The 23,338-nt window shown below is 43.3% G+C and overlaps 2 protein-coding genes across 3 annotated transcripts in view; one reads left to right on the forward strand and one right to left on the reverse strand.

Annotated features, from left to right (window-relative positions):
- ANO10 (anoctamin 10) overlaps positions 1–9,858 on the reverse strand; it is a 285,102-nt gene extending 275,244 nt beyond the window's left edge. The window contains exon 1 of the mRNA XM_078432532.2: positions 9,596–9,858. The gene's annotated coding sequence lies outside the window, so the exon portion shown is untranslated. The remainder of the gene's footprint in view (positions 1–9,595) is intronic.
- Positions 9,859–9,971: 113 nt separating this feature from the next.
- The window catches only part of ABHD5 (abhydrolase domain containing 5, lysophosphatidic acid acyltransferase), a 31,590-nt gene continuing 18,223 nt past the window's right edge, over positions 9,972–23,338 (forward strand). The window contains exons 1-2 of one of the 2 annotated variants that reach the window (XM_060638085.3): positions 9,972–10,131; positions 22,521–22,606. In XM_060638085.3, the coding sequence (XP_060494068.1) occupies positions 10,085–10,131; positions 22,521–22,606 (133 nt within the window). In that variant the 5' untranslated portion in view covers positions 9,972–10,084. The remainder of the gene's footprint in view (positions 10,132–22,520; positions 22,607–23,338) is intronic. The other variant, XM_060638084.3, reaches the window with a different exon arrangement.

Consider the following 23,338-nt stretch of genomic DNA (forward strand, 5'->3'; position numbering starts at 1 on the left):
CTAGAAACACAACCCCGAGATCGCCTTAGCTATGGGAGGAGGGGGCATATGGTGGGATAGCCATTTACCAACCCATCACCACCTCATGGGACAGTCACCACCAACATAGGGCATATGATACAAAGAGAGAAAAGTACTCTCGGCTCTTGCTACCAGTTCTCTGTAGAGTTGTGGTAGGTAACAGAACCTCTCTATTCCCTGATTTCCCATTTGTTTCATGGAAATAATACCAACTGTTAAGAATGATGGAAAGATCAATTGGCTTAATCAGGTAGCATTTTTAATTCCTTGCAGGTGGTACTTACACCTGAGCTGTAACTCCGTCAACAAGCAGGGTTTATTTGGTCCTCACAGTATATAGATTACAGCATAGTTCTAAGTACTTCTGGGAATTATAAAGGAAGTGGAGAACATATCTCTATTCTCCAGGAACTATTATACTTCAGGTGAGATAGGATCACCCCCAGTGAAAACTGGCAAGCACATTAACAGAAACATAGCCAACTGCAGCTGCTGACAAGTACCCTGATGTTCCTGCAATGGTCTGTGACCAGATTTCTACGTGGAGAACTGGACACTCTGCTGGATGCCAGGAAGGAAAACAAGGCTTATAGGATGGGTTCGCTAAGAGGGTATAATCGTTTTGGTAGATCATTTCAGCATAATCACACGCTACGCTGTAATTTTTGTTTGAAAGGTTTTATTGCACAGAAAAACTGTTTATGATAAAAAATGATAGACTCAATCTGGTAAAACTACATGTGTTGATTATCATTAAAATGATCACTTTTAATATACACCTTCCCCCCCCCCCCCCAACAAGAATTTCACATATTCACGTAAACGATGGTTTAGATGTCTAGTTTTGGGAGACTGGTGAGTTAATGCAAAAGTAGCAGACAGCAATATACATACTGGATATGCTACTGAACTTGAAAGATATTTCATAATAATCCATTTCCCTTGCGGCAAGTGAAGAAATTAGTTGACCCTTGAACAAGTGGGGGTTAGGGGTACTGACCCCCTGCACAGTTAAAATTCATGTACAACTTTTGGCTCCCCCCCAAATTCAACTACAAATAACCTATTGTTGGTCAGAAGCCTTACTGATAACATAAACAGTTATTTACATAACACGTATTTTGTACATCACATGGATTATATACTTTGTTCCTAGAAAAAGTAAGCTAGAGAAAAGAAAATGTTAAGAAAATCTTAAGGAAAACATGTTTATAGCACTCTACTGTATTTATTGAAAAAAATCTGCATATAAGTGGGCCCACTCAGTTCAAGCCTATATTGTTTAAGGGTCAAAGGTACATTAAGTCCGAGGCTATACTTAGAGGGGAGGATAGCTAAGCAATACCTTCAAATCTCAAAGGAGAAGAGTTATGCGAAGAAATGCCCTAAATTTGGCTATTAAGTGTATATTCATCGGCACAGCTAAAAAAAGTCTTCATAAATTGATCTGTAGTATCTTGATATTAAAACAAAATAAAAATCCAGAGCCGGTTATATTATCTAACTGAAATTCTTAAAGCTCAAATATCTGTCATGGAGCTACAGGTGTTTTTTTCTGTTGCATGCCTACCTGGATTGCCTATTCCATTACTTTTTCCTAGAGTGTCCCTTTTTCTCCTGCAAAATCTCCTCGATCATCTGGATTGTGCTTACGTGGGGGTGTTCACTTTGTGGTAATTATTATGACTTGTGCTATATACCTCAACTTAAAAGAAAACAAGCCTTATTTGAGACTCACTTCCATGAATCATTACTATACCTGCTTGATTTAATAATCAGATCTCTACCTTTTAAGTGTTTAAATATGCTTATGTATACCTTGACCATTACACAAAGTTGTTATAATTTTGTCATCTGTTTCTTGTGTAGTTTTAGTTTACTTGGGTTTATTCAGTTTCTTGGGAAACCTCAGTTTCTTCACCTGCCACCTCCTTTGTAACTCGCCTACGTTACGGTATAGTAGGCAATGGTGTGTTGATAAACCGGATTTTAAACAAACAAAAAAACAAAAAGCCCTGATTTCAAATGATTGCCAATTTCTGTGGCATAAATAGTCCCCAATTTCAAAGTTCCAAGGTTTCGCATCCAGCTCAAAATTCCTGAATATTTAACAATAGACTCTCACGAACTGATAAGAGCCGGCTGGCTCCAGCCATGTACGTAAGCAATAAGGTTACTGCTGGTTTTGCAATGACTTAGAACAGCATTTCCACTAACTGCTCATTCACTCATACCACCACAAAATTCTTCCAGCTGTGAGCATAGACAATCAACGTATTTCAGTGTAGAATCAATGATGGGTAAAAATTGTTCCCTCTGTGCATCCCCGCAGAGCTGAAGCTAAATAAGCCAATTTGCTGAATTACTTAGAACCAAGTATTTATTGCATCACAAACAGATATTTTCCACTTGTCAGAAAATGTAATAGAGCCAAGATACCAGTTGCTGTTTGTTTTCTGCCACAAGTGCCGACTAAATGGAATGGATATTCAATAAGCTGTATTAAACTGAAGGATGCATTTGCAAAATGGTGAGGGGGTGAATAAAGAGGCAACATTAACGTCAGAGGGAATTATGGGTATGAACACTTCTTGCTACTGTATAAGCCTGCCCCTGCTACACATGCTCAGGGGCATAAATAAAGACTACGTAGAAGGGTTTTGCTCTCAGAAGTTCAAACACAGAAAGGCAACTGACATTTTCAATGTCAACATTTTGGAGGGCATTCTCCTGATTTATGAGGATGCTTAATATTTCAGCATGCGCCGATAAGAAAAAAACAACCAGAAGGAAAATAAAGGTTAAAAGATCTGAAATACGGTAGGAAAAAATGTTGTAAGAAACACTGATTCTACTGAAAATAAAAACCTAGGTTTCTTCTATTATAATCAAGTGACACGGAAGGTGGAGGAAAGAAACACCGTTAAACTTCGCTCCCCAAATCACATGACTTCAAATTTCCTGGGGCCAGGGGAAGCCATGACTGGAAATTGAATGCTAGCCCCTGTGGCATTTTCCTTTCCCCTCTTTTCCCTGTCTCCACCTTCACTGGCACTGTAATCTGAAACTGGACAATCATGCCCAATGACTTCTTTTCTCTGAGTCTGGGCTTTCTAAGGAGTCATAAAAATATGAGAAGGACATCAGAATCGGAGGCGGTACTAGTTTGGGGATTATGTTCCGGCTCATAACTCTCTGATTTTTGATCAAATGTTGATGGGGAGATTTGGCCCTGCTGCACTTCTGGATACTGACCTACACATCTCCTTCCTAGTGCTGGAACCACTATGAACCATGGTGACAGAGGAGACAGCATCTTGCAGATCTCACTCTATCTCACTCGTGATCTTTCTCTTTCTTAATCATGCATGCATGTGCTAATCTTACCACGCACATCTGTCCTCTCCCTACCTTTCAGATTCCTTTCCTCATTTGTAGTGCTGCATGCTGAGAGTAGATTTCCTAAGGAAAGCTTTCCCATCGTGACTTGGCTTCTATAATCATAGTGTAAAACCCACCAAGTTCTAACCTTTTCACTTGTCAACACCTAAGCCAAATGCCATGCTTATCATTAAATACAAATGAAAACAAGTGTCACAATTTGGCTTCTGCAGGAAGCAGTCTCTGAGACAGGGTTTAATGTTCCAGGAGTGCCCTGGTGATCAACATCCATGGAAAGGAGGAGGTCAGTGAGACTGGGAAGAAGTTGAGCTATGATGCGGGCTTGACCACAGCCACAAGGAGTTCTGGAGTTTAACAGGCTCAGCTGTATCATCCCATTTTGGGTAGAAATGGTTGGTCCTTTGTAGTCCTACCTCCAGCCATCATTAGATGGGACTTTTGCTTAGAGTGGCATGACCTTGGTGAGGTGGCTCTTTGTAGGTAAAGTGTTCCCTGAAAGGACTGAAAGCTGTTCCATTGAAACTCTCACAGCAGCTGGGATAAGAAGCCCTTCCTTGAAGGGGGGTTTAAGCACCACACCTTCATATCCACCCCTGCAAGTCTCCTTACCCTGAAAAATGTCTACCATTGTTCACCCATCATATGTCCTTCGTAAGAGCACAAGAGACTACTGAGCAGTATGTCAAAAACTATTTGTGGTACCATCTGTCCCGGAGCCATTAGATAGCCATCAGGAATAAACAAACAGCACCCCTGACCCAAACCTCTTTCCTTATACAAATATTAACTCAAAATGAATCATGGACTTAATGTAACATGAAAACCATGAAACTTTTAGAAAAGGACAAAGGAGAAAATCTTGGGGAGCTCAGGTTAGGCAAAGAGTTCTTAGACAACATCAAAGCATAAGCCCTCAAAACAATCAATACATTGGATTTCATTAAATTATAATCTCTGTTCTGAAAAAGCCCATGTGAGGAGGATGAGAAGACAAACTGCATACGAGAGAAAATATTTGCAGACCATATATCTGACAAAGGACCAGCATCTAGAGAACATAATAAGTTCTTAAAACTCAACAGTTAGAAAATGGGCAAGACACATGAACAGACATTTCATTGAAAAGGATACATGGGGGGCGCCTGGGTGGCGCAGTCGGTTAAGCGTCCGACTTCAGCCAGGTCACGATCTCGCAGTCCGCGAGTTCGAGCCCCGCGTCGGGCTCTGGGCTGACGGCTCAGAGCCTGGAGCCTGCTTCCGATTCTGTGTCTCCCTCTCTCTCTGCCCCTTCCCCGTTCATGCTCTGTCTCTCTCTGTCCCAAAAATAAATAAAAAACGTTGAAAAAAAAAAAAATTAAAAAAAAAAAAAAAAAAAAAAGAAAAGGATACATGGATGGCAGATAAGCATGGGAAAAGTTGCTCAGCATCACTAGTCATCAGGGAAATGCACATTAAAACCACAATGGGACATCACTATACACCTATCAGAATGGCTAAAATAAAAACAGAGATACCACCAAATGCTGGTGAAGGTGTGCAGAAACTAGATCAGTTACGTTTTGCTGGTGGGAACAAAAAATGGTACAGACACTCTGGAAGAGTCTGGCAGCTTCTTAAAAAACTAAACATGCAACTGTGACTTGGCAATTGCATTGTCATTTATCCCAGAAAAATGAAACCTTCAGTTCACACAAAAACCTGTGCATGAATTTTTATGGTAGATTTATTTGTAAGGTTCAAACTGGAAATAACCCAGATGTCCTTCAATAGGTGAATGGTTAAACAAGCGGTGGTATATCCAACCATGGAATAGTATTCAGCTATAAAAAAGTCTTGAACTCAATAAATCAACTACTTAATTTCCTCTATGAAATAGCAGCGTCACACATTGGTGAGGTAAAGCGTTATCCCTATGGGATGCAAAGGTGATTCAATTGCCTATTGCTATATAACAAACGACCTCAAAATATAGTGGCTTGAAACGACCATTATTTTGTTTTTACCGTTCTCTGTCAGGAACTTAAGCTCATCTGGGCAGATGTTTTAATCCACGTGTTGTCGGTTGGTGTCATTCACTCGGGGGCATTCAGTAGCAGAGGCTGGGCCAGAAAGCTTAAGTCTGGTGCCGCATGGTCAGCAGAGTTTCCTCACAGCGTGGTGGTCACGGGGCAGTCGGACTTTCGAGAGGAATTAACACGAATTGGTAAACACTGAAGCCACAGATCTCTCAAGTCCCAGACTCGGAAATTACGAGCATCATTTCTGAAACATTTCATTGGTCCCAACAAATCTCAGCTCAGACCGAAGGGGAGAGAAAATAGCCTCCAACTTTCAGTGTGAGAAGGAGTAAAGAATTTACGACCGTCTTACTCCACCCTTGGGGGAGATTGTTTAGTTCTTCAAAAAAAAAAAAAAAAATGTTTCTATGTAGGCAGTTTTTAAGAATTATATATTCACGTTAAAAAAATTTTTTTAACGTTTATTCATTTTTGAGAGACAGAGAGAGGCAGAGTATGAGCGGGGAAGGGGCAGAGAGAGAGGGAGACACAGAATCTGAAGCGGGCTCCAGGCTCTGAGCCATCAACCCAGAGCCTGACGCGGGGCTCGAACTCATGAACTGCGAGATCATGATCTGAGCCGAAGTCGGACGCTCAACTGACTGAGCCACCCAGGCACCCCTATTCACGTTTTTCAAAATAAATACTGAGTTGTTCAAGTTTCTTTTTTTCTTAAAGGGTTTTGACACCATTATTTTAATTTAATTTAATTTTATTTTATTCAAGTTTCTTATTTTATCCTGTCAGTTTTTGGTAAGTTATGTTCTCTAACTTAAGATAAAATCTTGTCTATTTTATCTAAGTTGTCAAATTCATTCGCATAAAGCTGTTTGTAATACTGCCTCATTATCATCCTAATGTTGGTAGAATCTGTAGTCACATCCTCTTTCCCAAATCTGTAGCCTTCAATTCTATTTTTTTTTTCTTGATTAGTTAGCCAGGAGTTTATCAATTTTATTAATCTCAAAGAACCAACTTTTGGCTCATATTTCATGGATTTTGCTTTTTTTTACATATCGGTATGTTCTGGAGAGCTTTCCAAATTAGTGAATACAGATTTACCTCATTTTTATTAATTGCTGTCAAGGCATTTCATATTATGGGGGTATCAGAATTTATTTAATCATGGGCATCCTTATTTCATTTTCTTTTTCGAAATCTCTTTTCTTTCTTTTCTTCTTCTTCTCCTTCTTCTTACTATTAAAATGCTGAAACATCCTTTTATGTATCTCTATATGCACATGAGAGGGGCTGGGCTTCCAGAAATTATATTGCTTGGTCAGAAGGTATATTAATTTTACATTTTTTAAACGGGTCACTTCCAAACTGTTTTCCAAATGGCTGTATCAATTGGCACTCCCATGGACTGGGTGGAAGTATTCCCCATCAACCCACGTTCTTGCCAATATTTAGTACCATGAACCTTTTTTAGTTATGTCATCATGGTTTGAATTTCCATTCTCTTGATCCCAGATGAGTATAGGCATCTTGTGTCTGTTCATGACTTGAGAGTTTTTTGAGAAGGATTTTAAAAATCTATTTTATATTTTTTTATCATTTAATTTTTCTTTATATATTGAAGACATTAAACCCAGGTCTGTTTCAAATTTTTGCATTGTGTTTCATTGTGTATCTTTTTTTTTTCCCACACAGAAACTTTAAATTTTGATGTGGTTATATTACTTGCTCTTTTCCTTTATGGCCTGGCATTTGTATCTTGCTAAAGAAGGCCTTTTATCTGCTTTTGAAGAGTTCAACCGACATTCATTGGCTACTCAAGAGTCTCTTGTCTCTGGAGGGCAATTCTACCGCTGAGTTCTAGAATCCCTCCCTTAGGTGATCATGGCCCGCTTCCGCCACCCCACCATGGTAGAGCTCTTGATCCCTCGTCCTTCATACCAAATTTTAACATCTGTAACATCTTGCTCCCTCATCCATCCCCTCCCTCCATACACACCTTGAAAACAACTTGGGACCATAGGACACCAGAAGGAATATAGAAAATCATCCAGTTTCAAACTCTCATTTTCATAGATAAGGAGTATACAATCTAGACCTTGCTGTCCAACATGGTAGCCATTGGCTACATGTGGGTTTTTAAGTTTAAGTTAAAGTAAAAAACTCGGTCACACAAACCAAATTTTAAATGCTCGATAGCTACACGTGCCTCATGGCTACTTTACTGGACAGTAGGATTTACACTGTTTCCATCACTGCAGAAAGTTCTAGTGGCTGCTCTAGAGCTTTGTTATTTAAAGGGTCGTGTGCTGACCCATATAGCAAGACCAGAGGCATCACTGGGAGCTGATTAGAAATACAGAATCGCGGGGTGCCTGGGTGGCTCAGTCGGTTAAGCTTCTGACTTCAGCTCAGGTGATGATCTCACAGCTTGTGAGTTCAAGCCCTGCATCAGGCTCTGTGCTTACAGCTCAGAGCCTCCAGCCTGCTTCAGATTCTGTGTCTCCCTCTCTCTCTGTTCCTCCCCCACTTGCGCTCTCTCTCTCAAAAATAAATAAACATTAAAAAAAAAAAGAGAGAGAATCTCAATTAATAATCAGGCCACATACCAGACCTACAGAATTGGAATCTGCAATTAAAAAATATCCCCCAGGAAGTTTGCATGCAGGTTAGAGTCTAAGAAGCCCTAACCATGTGATTTTTTTTTCCCCTAAGGTCAAACAGCTGATGTCCAGGCCCTTCCCTTGACCCAGGCACCATTTCCCTTACTATCCTATGTCCTTCTTATTATCTCCCTACCATACTCACTTTCTCACTTTGTTTAATTACAGCACTTTATAAACATTTATAAGTCAGCAAGGCCATTAGGGCCCTCGGAAAACCCTCCATGCCTCACCCTCATTCTGGTTTGCTAGTGTCTGCTTGGCAGACTTTGGAGAAAGATCCAGGTTCCTGTGATAGCATTTTCCCTAAAGAAAAAAAAAAAAAAATCCCTGCTAGGGGGTGGGGTGGGCTAGAAATTAAAGCCCACCTTGGAACCAGTGGGGCACCAGTCATCAACCTGTATGGTACATTTAGTCGTGGTGATATAACGGCTGCATTTAGTTTTTCAGATGCCACAGCTGGGGAACAGCATTCAGAACAGGACACGTACTCGCCTTAAAAATGTCACACCTGACTATCTGATTGGACAAAGCAGGGGCTGGTGATCTAACATAAACATGCTTGCTCAAGGTTAAGTGGATAGTGGGTCACCAAAAGGAAGTGGATTTGGAAATAGGGCACCAGGTTGTCCTGGAACGTTGGGAGATCTGCTCTCAGACATTTTAATACATTGTTTCTCAGGTCCTAAAACAGAGTGGACACACAGCAGGCACACAGTAGATAAGGATGGATGAAAAATTCTTCTCTACCTACAGGTCTTCCAACTGGACTAAGAATTAAATTTACATGAGACAGACTGGCAGGAGAAAAAAAATCCAACATTTTATTACAGAGGCCAAATCATGAAATTGAGGCCTAAAGAAATGACCAAAGCAGGAAGGCTTTATACTTTCCAGACGGAGACAATAGATCTGTGAAGAATTGACAGGATATAGAAAACCTAACTTTGGAAGCTTCAATTAGTAAGGAATTCTAAACAGAATGTGGGCTGGGGTAGTAAATTAGTAAAAAGTAGCAAGGGTTGTTTATAAAGCCTTCTTGGCTCTACATTTCTGGTGATAAGGATGGCTCCTTATCTCCTGATACAAAGAGGGTACCTTTCCCGTGGCGATTGATTTCCTGTTTTCAGGGGACAGAGGAGGGTCTGAGTGTCCTTCCTACACAGGTGGTCTCTTAAGTAACGTGTTTGAAATAATCAATACGCCAAAGTAGCACATTTGGGGCAGCCTGCCGTCGGCCCCTGCAATACGGAGAGGTGTAATCACAATCCCAGACAGTGTCTGATGGCTACAAGGCTTGAAAACAGCTCAAGCATGTTTACATCTACGTTAGTGACTCCCCCGCAAGAGCTCTACTGACTCTACACCCCTCCAGTGTGTCCAGAGCGCGGGGCTAAGCGGAGTTGCTGGTTCTGGCAGCGCCTAGACCGGTCCCTGCACGGCAGTGATTCCCGACGGAGGGTCCCGAGTCACCCTTTCCCCTTACCTACCCACCTGGAGGGAAGGGCTGGCCGAAGGCCAGAGTCCCCTCCATTTCTGCAGTTCCATGCGCCTTTGCAGCATCTATCGGATACTATCTTGGCTCTTCCAGGGAAGGTGACGCGCCTCAGTCCCAAGGCACTGACAGAATGCCTGCCCAGTGCCCAGCACGGACAGTTAATACCAGCGTTTGATGCATTCACAAAGTCATTACTGAAAGCAGTTACCGCCAGACACTGCCAGGCGAGCCTCACCAGCGCTTCTGTTGACAGCCCCGCCCAGCGCCCATCCCGGGTCACACCGGCCCGGGGGACGCATGCGCAGCCGGTGGGTGTAGGCGGGGATGGCCGGGCGCGCGCTCGCGCGCGGCCGCGTCGCGCGAGTGGGAGGGCGACGCATGCGCGGGCGGCGGCGGCCTTAAGGGCGGCGGCAGCGCCGGGTGTCTCAGTCGGCCAGTCAGCCGGCTGGGAGGCGCGGTCCGGCGCTCGCGCGGCGACGACGGCTATGGCGGCGGAGGAGGAGGAGGTGGGCTCGGCGGACACCTGCGAGAGGTGAGCGCGGCGGGGACTTCGTGGGGTTCGGGCACGCGCCCCCCACGAGGGCCGGGACCGGGCCGGGCGGCATCGCAGAGGACTCGCACCCCGCCTGGTCTCTCCGTCGTCCGGCCCGGCGTGAGACCGCGCTGCGCCCCGAGGAGACGCCCCGGCCTAGCTCTGCCCCTGGAGGGCGCCCGTCGGCGCCGACCCGGCTGCGCCGGAGGCCGCTGGACCCCCCGCACGGAGAGGCGGCCGCGATGCGGCGTAAGCGTCCCTGCGGGGCCGGCGGCGGGGTGGCCCGGCACCCACACAACCGGGCCCGCCGGCCTGGGTGTCTCCTCTGACCCCGCCTGCCCGAGGGCGGCCGGCGGGCGGTGACCGGCCGTCCCCGCACCTGCCTCGCGCTGCGGGAAACGACTGCGGGTCTCCGCTCGCTTGGGAAAGCCGTTCCGCCTGGAGGTGCGGTCGGGACTGAGCCTCGGGAGCCGGGAGGAAGGGGCGGTGCTTCCCTGCGGCCGTCTCCCGAGGAGCTGCGGGAGGTTGCGGGGGTCGGGGGGGGGTCGAGGGGAGGAGCCCAGCGAGGGAGAGCGGCTTGGGGGCGTGGCTACGTGGCTGGGTTTCCGGAAGCGTGTAATTCGTAGATCCTTAGGAGAAAGTTAACAGGTAGCGAGGTCAAAGTTAACAACCTTTCTTTTTTTTTTTTAAGTTTATTTATTTTTGAGACAGAGAGAGACAGAGCATGAACGGGGGAGGGGCAGAGAGAGGGAGACACAGAATCTGAAACAGGCTCCAGGCTCCGAGCTGTCAGCACGGAGCCCGGCGCGGGGCTCGAACTCGCAAAGCCACAAGATCGTGACCTGAGCCGACGTCGGACGCCCAAACGACCGAGCCACCCGGGCGCCCCCAAAATTAACAACCTTTCCAGCAGGGGTCTTTGCTTCTGAGTGTTGTGGCGTTGCCGGAGGCGCGCGTGTGCGCGTCAGAGGACGTGCGTCTGTAGAAAACTTCGTGGAAGTGGAGGGAGGGCAGATGTCCAGCGTGAAACCCGATCGATGAGCATACTAAGTTTTCCACCTGTAACGAACTTCATGCCCTTGACGGCAACTAATTCGTGGAAAAATTAAATGACGAATATTATTGCCGTCTATTTCAAGGGTAGTACTTTCTTTTGGAAAATAAACGTTTGTGCTTTTATATATATATATATATATATATATATATATATATATATATATATATATATATATATGTATTTTTTTTTTTTTAAGTTTACTTATTTATTTGGAGAGAATGAGAGAGAGCGCAGGGGAGGGGCAAAGGCGGGGGGTGGAGAGAGAGAACCCCAGGCAGGCCCTGACTGTCAGCACAGAGCTGGACACAGGGCTGGAGCCCACGAACCCTGAGATCCCGACCTGAGCCAGGAGTCCGAGGCTTAACCAACTGAGCCCCCCGGGGCCCCATCCGTATATATATTTACTATTTTGATAGCAGTTCTGCTTCAGATGTCTACACAAAGTTGCATGCGACACGTAACCTAAAAGAAGATCACGTGGAGTACCGTGAAGGCAGGTGTATTTGGAAAGATGCGGGGTGGGAGGCAGTTTTGAATATTAGAAACTGGGTCCTTCCCACGAAGGTTGTTTACAGTATCAGTGGGCCGATTGTTTTGGTTTGTTGATGAACTTCCTGGTGAGGTAAGATGCGGAATGCCCTCACGTGGACACGAGTACGAGCCTGATTGGTAGCTTGATCCCCTCTAGTTTGTTGCAACATTTCTTGCTCCTTCTGAAACTGTGTTTAGGTGGACTTTCTGGTCTCCGTGTTGTGGTGGGGCCTGAGACTCTAGGACACGACTGTGAAAGGAATTGGTGGCTGGGGCGATGTCCGCAGATCAGTGGGCACAGACTCTCAAGAATCGTAGGGAGCTGACCAGCCGCAGTCCCACACAGAGGCGGGCCTCCTGGGTACTCCTGGCCCTGTACTTGAGCAGGGTCCAGTGTCCAGACTAGTGTGGCCTTCTGAACTTTACCAAGCAGGCGATCAACCACCTGCTCCTGCTAGGCGTTGCCTGAACGTGCTCGTGTTCAAGCTAAGGTCAACCCTGTGTGCGCAGTATTACTGTTCGTTTTTCATTTGGAACTGCACCTGAGAGGGGGACCGGCACCCCATTAGCAAGCGGCAGAGCTGGGTTGGAGCCCAGGTGTCTTGACTTAGTTTAAACCACGTCTCTGCTGCCTCTCAGTGGGACTGGGACTCACGCAGGAGCTTGGTTCTTGTTTCTTTTACTCTACTGACACTTTGTTATTTATTCCTTGCATGGACGCCTAGAACTGTCCCAAGAGCCAGTGTTGGTTGCCGGGAAAACACAAATCTTGGATCGTGTTTTCTAAGACATTTCAGGTTTAGATGGAGAATGGACAGTAACAAAGGAAACAATCATAAAATGGTTTAGGAAGGCTTTCTTGGTGCTTACGCTTCTTGGTTTTTTTCTGTGACTTACATAGATAGCCATGCCTGGACACCCTTTGGCTTTCAACATCTAGCCCCTTTCCTTGCAATGTAGTTGAGAAAGCTAAACGTAACAGGAGCGGGGTGGACTTCTGCGAATTGCTGCACGGGTCGGGGTGTGTTGGAGCTGCCCTGTGCCGGCAGCTTTTGGCAGCTTGAAATCAGCCACGGTGGCAGTATTCACACCACGGAAACCATCACATGCTATAAATACAGGATTGTTGTTTCTCCCTCTCTCCTCCAGTGGGTTTACCAGCCTCCTGTTGGATTTACATTAGAATTTGACTGTAGTTCTTTGCCGTGCAGATAGGATATGGATTTCTCTATCTTTTAAAACGCTGCTAAGATCAGTGACTTCTCTCCGTTGCCATCTCCCTTTGCCACATCCTTGCCACCCAGCTTCTTAAAAATCATAACATTTCTGCATGACACATCCCAGTGGGTTTTTATTTTTCTGGGTACTTAATCTTTCTGGGGTCTTGAGTTTTCAGTGTTTGAAATTCTTACCAGACCTTGTAGCTCTTAAGACATTTTGCTTTGTGCCTTACCTCAGACCAGTAGTCACTTTTGTTAGGTTCTTTTCTTTTCCCCGTTCTTTATTTAAAAAAAAATTTTTTTTACTGTTTATTTATTTTTGAGAGACACAGAGGCAGCGCATGAGCGGGGGAGGGGCGGAGAGAAAGGGAGACAGGGAATCTGAGCTGTCAGCACAGAGCCCGACGTGGGGCTCCAACTCACAAACCACGAGATCATGACCTGAGCCGAAGTCGGATGCTCAGCGAACTGAGTCAGCCAGGCGCCCCTTTCCCGTTCTTTCAATGTCGTACTTCTCCAAGACCGTCTCTTCATCTTTCATCTTTTGTCTTGTAGTTCCACTCATCCTTGAAGTGTCTCTTTTGTGGAGGGAACCGAAATGTCATCCTCATGCTGGTGCCGTCTTCCGTGTTCTACTGATGTTTCTAATTGTGTGCCAGACGCTTGCAACTCATTCCTTAGATGTAACGTGTCCAGACTAGGATCTCATTTTCACCTTTCTTCCCCCGAACTAAACAATACCGAAACTCCGGTTCTTCTCCTTGACTTCCTCATTTTCCTTAGGGCACTTCCGTGCTCCTGGTCATCCGGATTCAGAACTGTGGCCTGGTCTTTGCCCCCTTCCGTCCATCTTCTTTGCCCTGAATACCAGATCTACCAAGCCCAGCTGATCCCAGGTACATCCGCTTTCCGTTTCCAGTGTCGCTGGGGAACCACCTGGCTCAAACCCTTCTTACTCCCTTTCCCGGATCATAGCAGGCTTTAGCGACACGTTTTGTTCCTGTGCTTTCAACATCGCTTATTTCATTAGTTACTTTTATCTCTCCAACAGACACCGTCTAGTTTGCAGTGTAGCCACACAGAGTGGCTTTATTGTAACTACTCAGCCTGACTTCAAGCCCTTTGCACACAGTGTGGCTCTTTCTTATCTGTCTTTGGAGTCTTATTTCCTCCTGTTGCGCTGGGCTCTCGTCTTTCGTTGTTTCCTAAACGTGTTCCTTACCTCTCTTTCCTCCCTTGGCTTGGTTCACACTGTTGTCTGTGACCCAAAACAGATTGTAGTCTCCCTTCCCTAAAGGTCTGTGGTGTTTTCCTTGATGGTGCTTCTACCCTGTTTTCTAGTATAGTTATTTGTATATTTGTTTTGTCAGCTCATTGAGGACAAACCTTTGTCACACTCAGATGTCTGGTGGAGCCTGATGGGGTTTTGTAAATAGTAAGCTTCAATTAATGTTTATTGAATTAAACACTTCAATATTATGAACTTATGCCGACACAAACATTAAGAAAAAAACCCTAGTAATTGATTTTATATTTTGCAGCTTTGTAACTTGATGTTTTTACATCCTAAGATATTCAAAGAACATCAAAAGATACATTCATAAGAATTCAAAGTTTGAATTTGACTAGGATAACAATAAGATCCTGAACTTAAGTTACATTGAGGAGGTTGGGAATATGGTTCTATTTCTTGACCTTGGATGAACCAACTCATACTTCATTGTTTTGCCTGTTCTCCAAAATGCCAGTCACAGACCAGCAAATGGAGATTTTAGTGCTGGGACAAAGAATTTAACAAAAGATTGTAAAGTCCCAGGATGGTCCACTTAATAAAAACAACACTGGATAGTACGTTTGAGAATTACAGATGACTCTGAATGGAGTCACCTGTAATTCCCCACCCCTGATTGTGAATCATAAAGAATTGTGTGGAAAGATGATTTTATTAAAGTTATTATTGGGGCGCCTGGGTGGCTCAGTCGCCTGAGCAGCTGATTTGGGCTCAGGCCATGATCTTGCAGTTCACGAGTTTAAGCCCTGAGTCAGGCTCTTTGCTGACAGCTCAGAGCCTGGAGCCTGCTTCAGATTCTGTGTCTCCCTCTCTCTCTGCCCTTCCCCCACTGGCACTCTATCTCTCAAAAATAAATAAACACTAAAAAAAATTGTCTAAATTATTATTCAGTTTGGTCTAGGATTTTTAGTTTATTTATCTAGTAGATAAACTTATTTTAAAGCTTTTTAAAAAAATTTTTAAATGTTTTTTATTTATTTTTGAGAGAGAGAGACAGACAGACAGAACATGAGTGAGGGAGGGGCAGAGAGAGGGAGATGTAGCCTCTGAAGCAGGCTCCAGGCCCTGAGCCCTCAGCCCAGAGCCCAGCGCGGGGCTCCAGTTTGTGAACTCCAAGATCAAGACTTGAGCTGAAGTCAGTCTACTCAGCCAACTGAGCCACCCAGGTGCCCCTAGATAAACTTATTTTAGAACTAACATGAAATGTCCCTTAGATTTGTTAAGCAGCGTAAATCTAAAAGTACACCTGTAGTTCTATTTAAGTATGTTTGGTGCTGTGTCTGACTCCAGAATGGTGTTTACTGTGTGAAAAAAGGTAGGAAACAATTGGGGGAAAGTATCACCAGCACATGACTCTGTCTAAAATACTGATTGTCCAGCTCTAGGTCGGTCTTTAAAAGTTAGATGTTAAAAATATAGGGGGTAAAAAGTTAAAGAATGTGAATTAATATGTTAAAATATGTCAGAGGGGCTTGGATGGTCATTGATCTAATGGTTAGTGATAATTTGAATTATGTAAGTATTATTTATTTAAAATGAAAGGGCGTGTTAGTTGCCTAAGTTACGGTTATATGAGACATAATTCTTTTTGTTTCCTCTTTTCCAAGAATAGGATTTAGGAAACCATTACCCAGGAAAGAAGGCCTTTATTTACAGAAGGGTCGTAATGTCCAACTTGAAAGTTTTTAATCATTCACTGGGTGAGGAATTATTTTAGAGGAATATATATATTCACACCTCAAATTTGGATATTTGCAAAAGAAGCAAAACCTCATAGTTTCTAAATGAGGTAGAACACTGTGCTTTAGAGTAGGATAGAGAGCGGTAATAAACAGCTTTTCTCTCTGGACAGCACCAGTATAGAGATGGAAAGTCATATTAACCAAAATCGTAATATAATGAAATCCTCTTTACTTATAACCTAATTAGAACTGTTATTTAAGTGGCCAACAGTGTGTGGAAATTGGCCAGCCTTCTGTATGTTTTCTTCAGAAAGCGTTGAAACCTGTTTCACAATATTTATAGATTGTGCAATTCAGGTTTGGTAATACTATAGATAGATGTTTTAGAGAACAAAACAGGGATTACCAGGAAACTTAAATGTTGATGGCAATAGGGTATAAATACTTTGTTAAAGATATTTGAAAAATTAGGTAGAAAGTTAAGGTAAAAAATGTAGTGTTTTATCTCTCAAACTCAGGATACTTAAAATCAGATTCTTAAGTTTATTAACTTAAGAACTCTATTGATATGTTAAGCATATCTTTGTCTTAGAGTTGCCACCTCTCCTGCAGTCTTTCAAATTCTTTTTTACTTTTCCTTCCTTCCTTCCTTCCTTCCTTCCTTCCTTCCTTCCTTCCTTACTTCCTTCCTTTTTTAACTCCGAAGTCTGCTCACTAAAAAGATTCTCTGTGTTTATTACAGAGATTATAAAGCAAGATTTGTTTTATTTGGCTTTTGATTTGATGTTTAGGGCTGGGATCTCCAGTCTTGCTAATAGGCGTGTAGAAAATGTTTTGGTGCACATTGGTAAGTCTTCTGTTGTGCTAGATAGGTGTTAGTCCCCATCGTGAATGACTGCTTCTTTGTATCGTGACTGACCTTTGGGTTGCTTCTGAAGTTAGGGCCTCAGCCAGTGGATGAATGGTGTTTATCAATGGTCTGCTTAAATAAAACAGGGAAGTTTTGCTTTTCTGTTTGTTTTCTGAAGCTATGAGAAGGCAGCCTGTATCTTGGTTACCTTTTTGTTTGTTTTCTTGTTTACGGTTTATATCTGGGCCACGTGAGTTTCATATTTACTTTGGATTTTGTGACCTCAGAAGAATTGCTGGGGATCTGACAGGCTCCGGCCTTGTGTCCTTAGTGCCAGTTTCGCGCACCAAGCCCAGGATGCAGAACAACGCTGGAGGACACAGGAGATCTTGTGGAAGGGGCAGAGGGTCTCTTGGAAGATGAGGTTTATACCCGGAAGGGAGGAGGCGAAGCCGGATGAGCGTCTTGGAGGGCTGAAGCAATAGAGGCGGCCAGCTCCAGACGGGGAACTGGGAATGAGCAGCGATCAAGAAAAGGACGGAAAAGAAGGCCCCAGCTTTGCACTCTTTAGAAACGTTCCTTTGAGCCTATTATGTGGCTTGGAGTCAATCATGTGGAGTATCTCTAAGAAAGAAGACAGTTTCTATAAAACATATTATCATCTGGTTAGGGAAAACTGATTGGACAGAAATACTATCAAGGCTTAGGAGAGGAGAGGTATCTTTACAGTTCCAACGAGTAAAAATAAAATATTTTACTATGCTTTGTTAAATATAGATTTTTCAGTTTAAATGTACTTCAGAAAAATTCACTTAAAAACAATTAGCTGCTTTGATGAAAAGGTTGCCTTGAAAGCCTGAAGAGGATTGGTGGCTCCTGTGGTTGAAAAGCCCTGAGTTTTAGTGTGATGCACTAGGCTTGCAAACATAAAAATGCTGTTTTGCCTTTTCTCTGAGTTAAGCCCATCATCAGGAGGCAAAGATGAGTGGACCGGATCTGTCCTTTGAAAGCTGGTGTAGGCATAATTCCTATATTGCAGGCTGCTGTATAACATTTTATTATTTTTTTTTTTTTTAACATTTATTTATTTTGAGACAGAGAGAGACAGAGCATGAGCGGGGGAGGGTCAGAGAGAGAGGGAGACACAGAATCTGAAACAGGCTCCAGGCTCTGAGCAGTCAGCACAGAGCCTGACGCGGGGCTCGAACTCACTGACCGCGAGATCGTGACCTGAGCCGAAGTCGGACGCTTAACCGACTGAGCTACCCAGGCGCCCCTGCTGTATAACATTTTAAACTCGAGGACCTGTACGTAGCAGGTATTCAGAGAATGTAAATTTTTCAAAAAGACTGTAACATGGGGCACCTGGGTAGCGCAGTAGGTTGAACATCCAACTCTTGATTTCAGCTCGGTTCATGGGATCAAGCCCTGCGTCAGGGTCTGTGCTGGGGGTGGAGCCTGCTTGGCATTTTCTGTCTTCCTCTCTGCCCTTGCCCCCACTCCTGCGTGCACATCTGTGCGCTCTCTATCTCTCTCTCTCTCTCAAAATAAATAAACTTACCAAAAAAAAAAAGACAGAAACAAAGACTGCATTTGTGTTTTCTTTGCCCCAACGTGTCTGTGATGTCTTTTGGAGCACTAGTAGATTATAGTTCATTTCACTTTATTTGTTTGTTTGTTTGTTTAGTACCGACCTCTGATTCTGGCAAAGAACCGTGCTATAGTTTGAGGGATATATAAGAACAATGATGAGATTGAGTTATAAGTAGCTTCCTTTTGGTACTAGCTCATATTTTTGCGGCCTAACAGACTTTGATGACCATTCCTGGTCAAGGACAAAAGAGCTTCAGCTTAATAATGGTTTACTTTTTAAATTTTAAGCTCTAAATATCAGGAGATTCTTTTAATTGCCCGTTAACTGCTTTTTTTGCCAACAGTTGACAAATTGTTGAATGATTGAAAAACTCATTGCTAAAACTTTGAATTGTCTTTCCTTGATAATTTGTAAATAGCCTTATATATTTATAGACTAATAATGATGTTTTCTATTATGTTTATACCTTGTTAATAAGTTCTATGTACCATTTGTGGGAGATGCCTAGGGGTCATATCATCTTACCCTGTTAACGTAGAAGGTTTGAAACTAGCACAGAGAACATTTGGAGTGGAGCCTGGTTAGAATGTAGGCTGCTGTGTGTCTTCTTTGCCTTGCAGGTCTGAGGAATGTGCCTTTGTCCTGTGACTTTATCCTGTAGGTCATGACAATTCCTCACGCATTTTAAGGAAGATAGTCACCTGAGAAAAAAGAGCTTTTGAAGCCAGACAGAATTGAATTTAAATTTCTACTTGTGTCACTTCCTTACTACCTTGATACCCTTGGATGTCGTGCTTAACATTTCTGAACCTTACTTTGAACATCTGCAAAATGGGGATAAGTTGGACCGAAAATACCCTGATTCTGAGTGACTTAATCATTATGCAGACATTTATTGAGTGGCTATTACACATAATGCCAGAGAGATTCTATAGGACAGGGAAATGTAGGATGGACCTGCAAAGCTTCGAAAAAGCTGGATTTCTCTACTCACACCTATTCCTAGTTGTGCGTTCTGTGTGGTTATTAGTGGTACCTGAGCCAGAAACCTAGAAATCCTCTATTACACCTTCTTTATATCCAACCAGTTATCAAATCCAGCCTGTTTTCCTTTTTTTAGTATAAAATTTTATTATGATGAAATGCTTACATCTCAAGTGTTTATTTGCTGGATTGTGACATATGCATACATCTGTGTAATTCAGCCACCTGTTTAGAGAATGTCACTGCCATCTCAGAAAATTCTCTTGTATTCAAGTGATCCACTTGCAATTCACTGTAGCTAATACGTTTCAGGTGAAGCGATAACTTCATTTATGACAGCAACGTATGGTAATATACGTCGGTGAACACAGAGTCCTTACCTTCAAGGATCTTACAGCTGGGCGAGTATATTGATGAGTAACTATGAACGTTATAACACAACTTGAGAAGGAAGAGAATAGAGTTTGTGTATTGGGTGTTAATCCTGCCATCTTGGTCTAGTCCTGTTTGGGCGTGTGGGCAAAGGGGAAATGAAATCGAATCAGAGGGTGGTAAGAGGTATAATGGATCATGACAAGAAGGGGAGATACATGTTCTAAGGCGATTCAGGCCCAGGAAGCAAGAGAGCAGGGGATATTGTGTGGCCAGAAACAGAATAAGAAATGGCAAAAATGACACTAGAATATCAAGTAAAAGGCTGGAGCAGGGCTGAGCTTCCTCTTGTAGGTAGCTAGAAGTAGCCTTACCTTGGAGGTAAGGAGTGATGCAATGTGACCGTTCTTTGTCAATTTCCATCTTCAAAGTTCTTCTGAACCTTATTTAAAATTCTCATTTTAGGAATTACTAATTAATATCACATGATTTTAGTGAATTGTTCTGTTGTCATCAGTATAATGTCAACTACCATTTATTGAATGTTTCAGTATTTTATCTTGGGGGCGCCTGGATGGCTCAGTCGGTTAAATGTCCGACTTTGACTCAGGTCATTATTTCGCAGTTGGCGAGTTCAGGCCCCGTGTCAGACTGTGCTAATAGCTTAGAGCCTGGAGCCTGCTTCCGATTCTGTGTCTCTCGCTCTCTCTCTCTCTCTGCACCTCCCCCACTCATGCTGTCTCTCTCTCTCTCTCTCTCAAAATAAACAAACATTAAAAATAAGTAAGTAACGGGGCACCTGGGTGGCTCAGTCGGTTGGGCGGCCGACTTCGGCTCAGGTCATGATCTCGCGGTTTGTGAGTTCAAGCCCCGCGTCGGGCTCTGTGCTGATGGCTCGGAGCCTGGAGCCTGCTTCGAATTCTGTGTCTCCCTCTCTCTCTGCCCCTCCCCCATTCATGCTTTGTCTCTCTCTGTCTCAAAAATAAACAAACGTTAAGAAATTTTTTTTTTTAAATAAAAAATAAATAAATAAATAAAATAAGTAAGTAAGTAAATAAATAAATAAATATTTTATCTTGGAATATACGCCATGCTTTACATCTGTGGTCGTGGTCCCCAAAGGTAATGGTCTCAAAAGACGTGTCCATTTTCTAATCCTTGGCACCTGTGAATGTTACTTTATATGGGAAAGATTCTGCAGACTTTTAATTTAACTAATTACAATTACTTTGAACACTGCGATGATCCTGGGATGTCTGGGTGGGCCCTGAATGCAATCACTAGTGATTCTATAAGTGAAAGGCAGAGGAAGATTGATTACAGACAGGGAGAAGGACGTCACACAGAAGGCAGTGTGGTAATGGATGGGGACAACTGGAGTGACCCTGCCTTAGGATAAAGAATACCGGCAGTCACCAGAACCCAGAAGAGGCAAGGATTTTCTGATAGAGCCTCTATTGGGAGTGTGGCCCTGAATAAATTTCTGTTGTTTTAGGCTATGAAGTTTGTAATTTGTTATAGCAGCCGTTGGAAACAATGCCCTTGTTACTTGAGAACACACATCATGCACTTCCTTCTGTGCTTGTGCTCATGCCCTTCATGGGGGATGCCTAAATTACCACTCTAAATCCTGTTTACCTAGAAGATGTAGCTCAAAAGTAACTCTCTGATGCCCTCAAGGAGAACTAATCACTCTTACCTCTGTTTGATAATTGGTATGTCCCAAGCGATTAAAATAGTTCCTCACAGATAGTTAAGTGCTCAGTAAGTACTTGTGGAATGAATTCATTCCACATGATTATATTTATGTATATATGTATTATGTATGTATATGTATTATAGTTGCCGGGTCACCTGTTTCCTCCATTAGATTCCACCCTCCCCCTTTGATACAACATTGTATAAGTTTATCAACAAATCAACTGTGTTGATTTGACACTATTTATATGCCATTATATACTGCAGTCTGGTTACACTTTAGCTGACACCTCTTACAACATTACATAAGTGCCATTTCTTTTGAGGTGGCGACACTTAGGATTTGGTCTCTTAGTTTTGAAGCGTGCATGTTACAGACCATATCCGTGCGCTCTGCTTTAGATCTCCGGAACTTAGGCCTCTTCTAGTTGTATCTTCTAGTTTGTATCCTTCAGCCTGTTTTATTTTTAAATATTCCTTGGCCTCATCTTCTTGGTGCCACAGCCTTGGTTTAGGCCCATACCTCTCATCTGGAAGCTGCAGTGGTTTGTCTCTCTTCCTTCTCGGACTCATTTTCTCTTTAATCGGGAAGCTCTTCACTTTGGATATTCCTGGTCAGGAGCTAGCTCTCACTGACTGTCACAGAACTGCTGGCGCCTTGTGCTTTCCCAGATTGTTAGGATGAGCTTGTGGTCTGCTGCTGCCAGGCCGGGAGTTAAAGGTTCGTCCTCTCCTTCGTTAGCTACTAGCAAAGCCTGTCTTTTCTCGCGTCCCCACGCCTTGCCTTACTGGTCGCCTCAGGCTTGCTTCTGTCCCCCCTGCCAGATACCTGGGTCATTCTTTTCATCTGCTGTTTATTGGAGCCTGAAGCTTTTTCATCGACAGTTAACCAGCCATGTCTACCTGTAGGTTCACAGGCTGAAGTTGAATGTCTGCCGCCCAGTACTTTACCACAATGCTTTGTATGTATTAGGCGGGTTGTGCCACAGGTAGACAGCTTCACCGTCGTATGGACGATGAGTTTCCTGTTCTGCTTTTCTTTAGATGTGACAGCTGGGAGTTGAGAAGGGCATTAACATCTCTCTTTGTATTTTGTTTTTGATGCTCTAGGTCAGGATGGCTAACTGGTTGGCTTCCCACCTGGTGCCCTACATCTACATCACACCTTAAAGAAGCTGAAGAGAAAATTTTAAAATGTAAGGTTTTCTTCCTGTAAGTTAACTGAGCTGTTTGCTGAACTAGATCTCTTAGGTCACACTGCCCAGAAACTGGAGATAAGGTTCTGTGTGTGGTCTGTTTTTCCCTTTACCATGTTCTTAACAAGTGCAGAAACGCTGGGAAGCAGGGGTTCTCAAACTTTTTGGTCTTGGGTCCCTATTATACTCTTTAAGAAAAAATAATTTTTTAATGTTTATTTTTAAGAGAGACAGCATGCAAGCAGGGGAGGGGCAGAGGGAGAGGGAGACACAGAATCCGAAGCAGGCTCCAGGCTCTGAGCTGTCAGCACAGAGCCCGACGTGGGGCTTGAACCCATGAATGGTGAGATCATGACCTGAACCGAAGTTGGACGCTGAACCAACTGAGTCACCCAGGCGCCCCCCCCTGCTATACTCTTAAATTAATTAAAGGACTTAAATTAGTAAGGACCTTAAGGAGCTTTGTTTATCAGTTATAGCTATCAATGTTTACCAACTAGAAATTAAAATGGAATTATTTGAAATATGTTAATTTATTCATTTTAAAGTAATAGTAAGAAACCTATTACAGATTCATGTTTTCTAAAAATAACTACTTCCCAAGCAGAAATGTAGCGAGAAAAGTAGCATTGTGTGCAAATCTCTTTAACGTTTGGCTTAATATAAGGTTAACTGGATTGTCGGATCTGCTTCTGCATGAAGACTGTTGGTAATCACATCCATGTGATCGCT

This window comes from Panthera onca, chromosome C2 (genome assembly GCF_046562875.1).
Source record: "Panthera onca isolate mPanOnc1 chromosome C2, mPanOnc1 haplotype 2, whole genome shotgun sequence".
NCBI lineage: Eukaryota > Metazoa > Chordata > Mammalia > Carnivora > Felidae > Panthera > Panthera onca.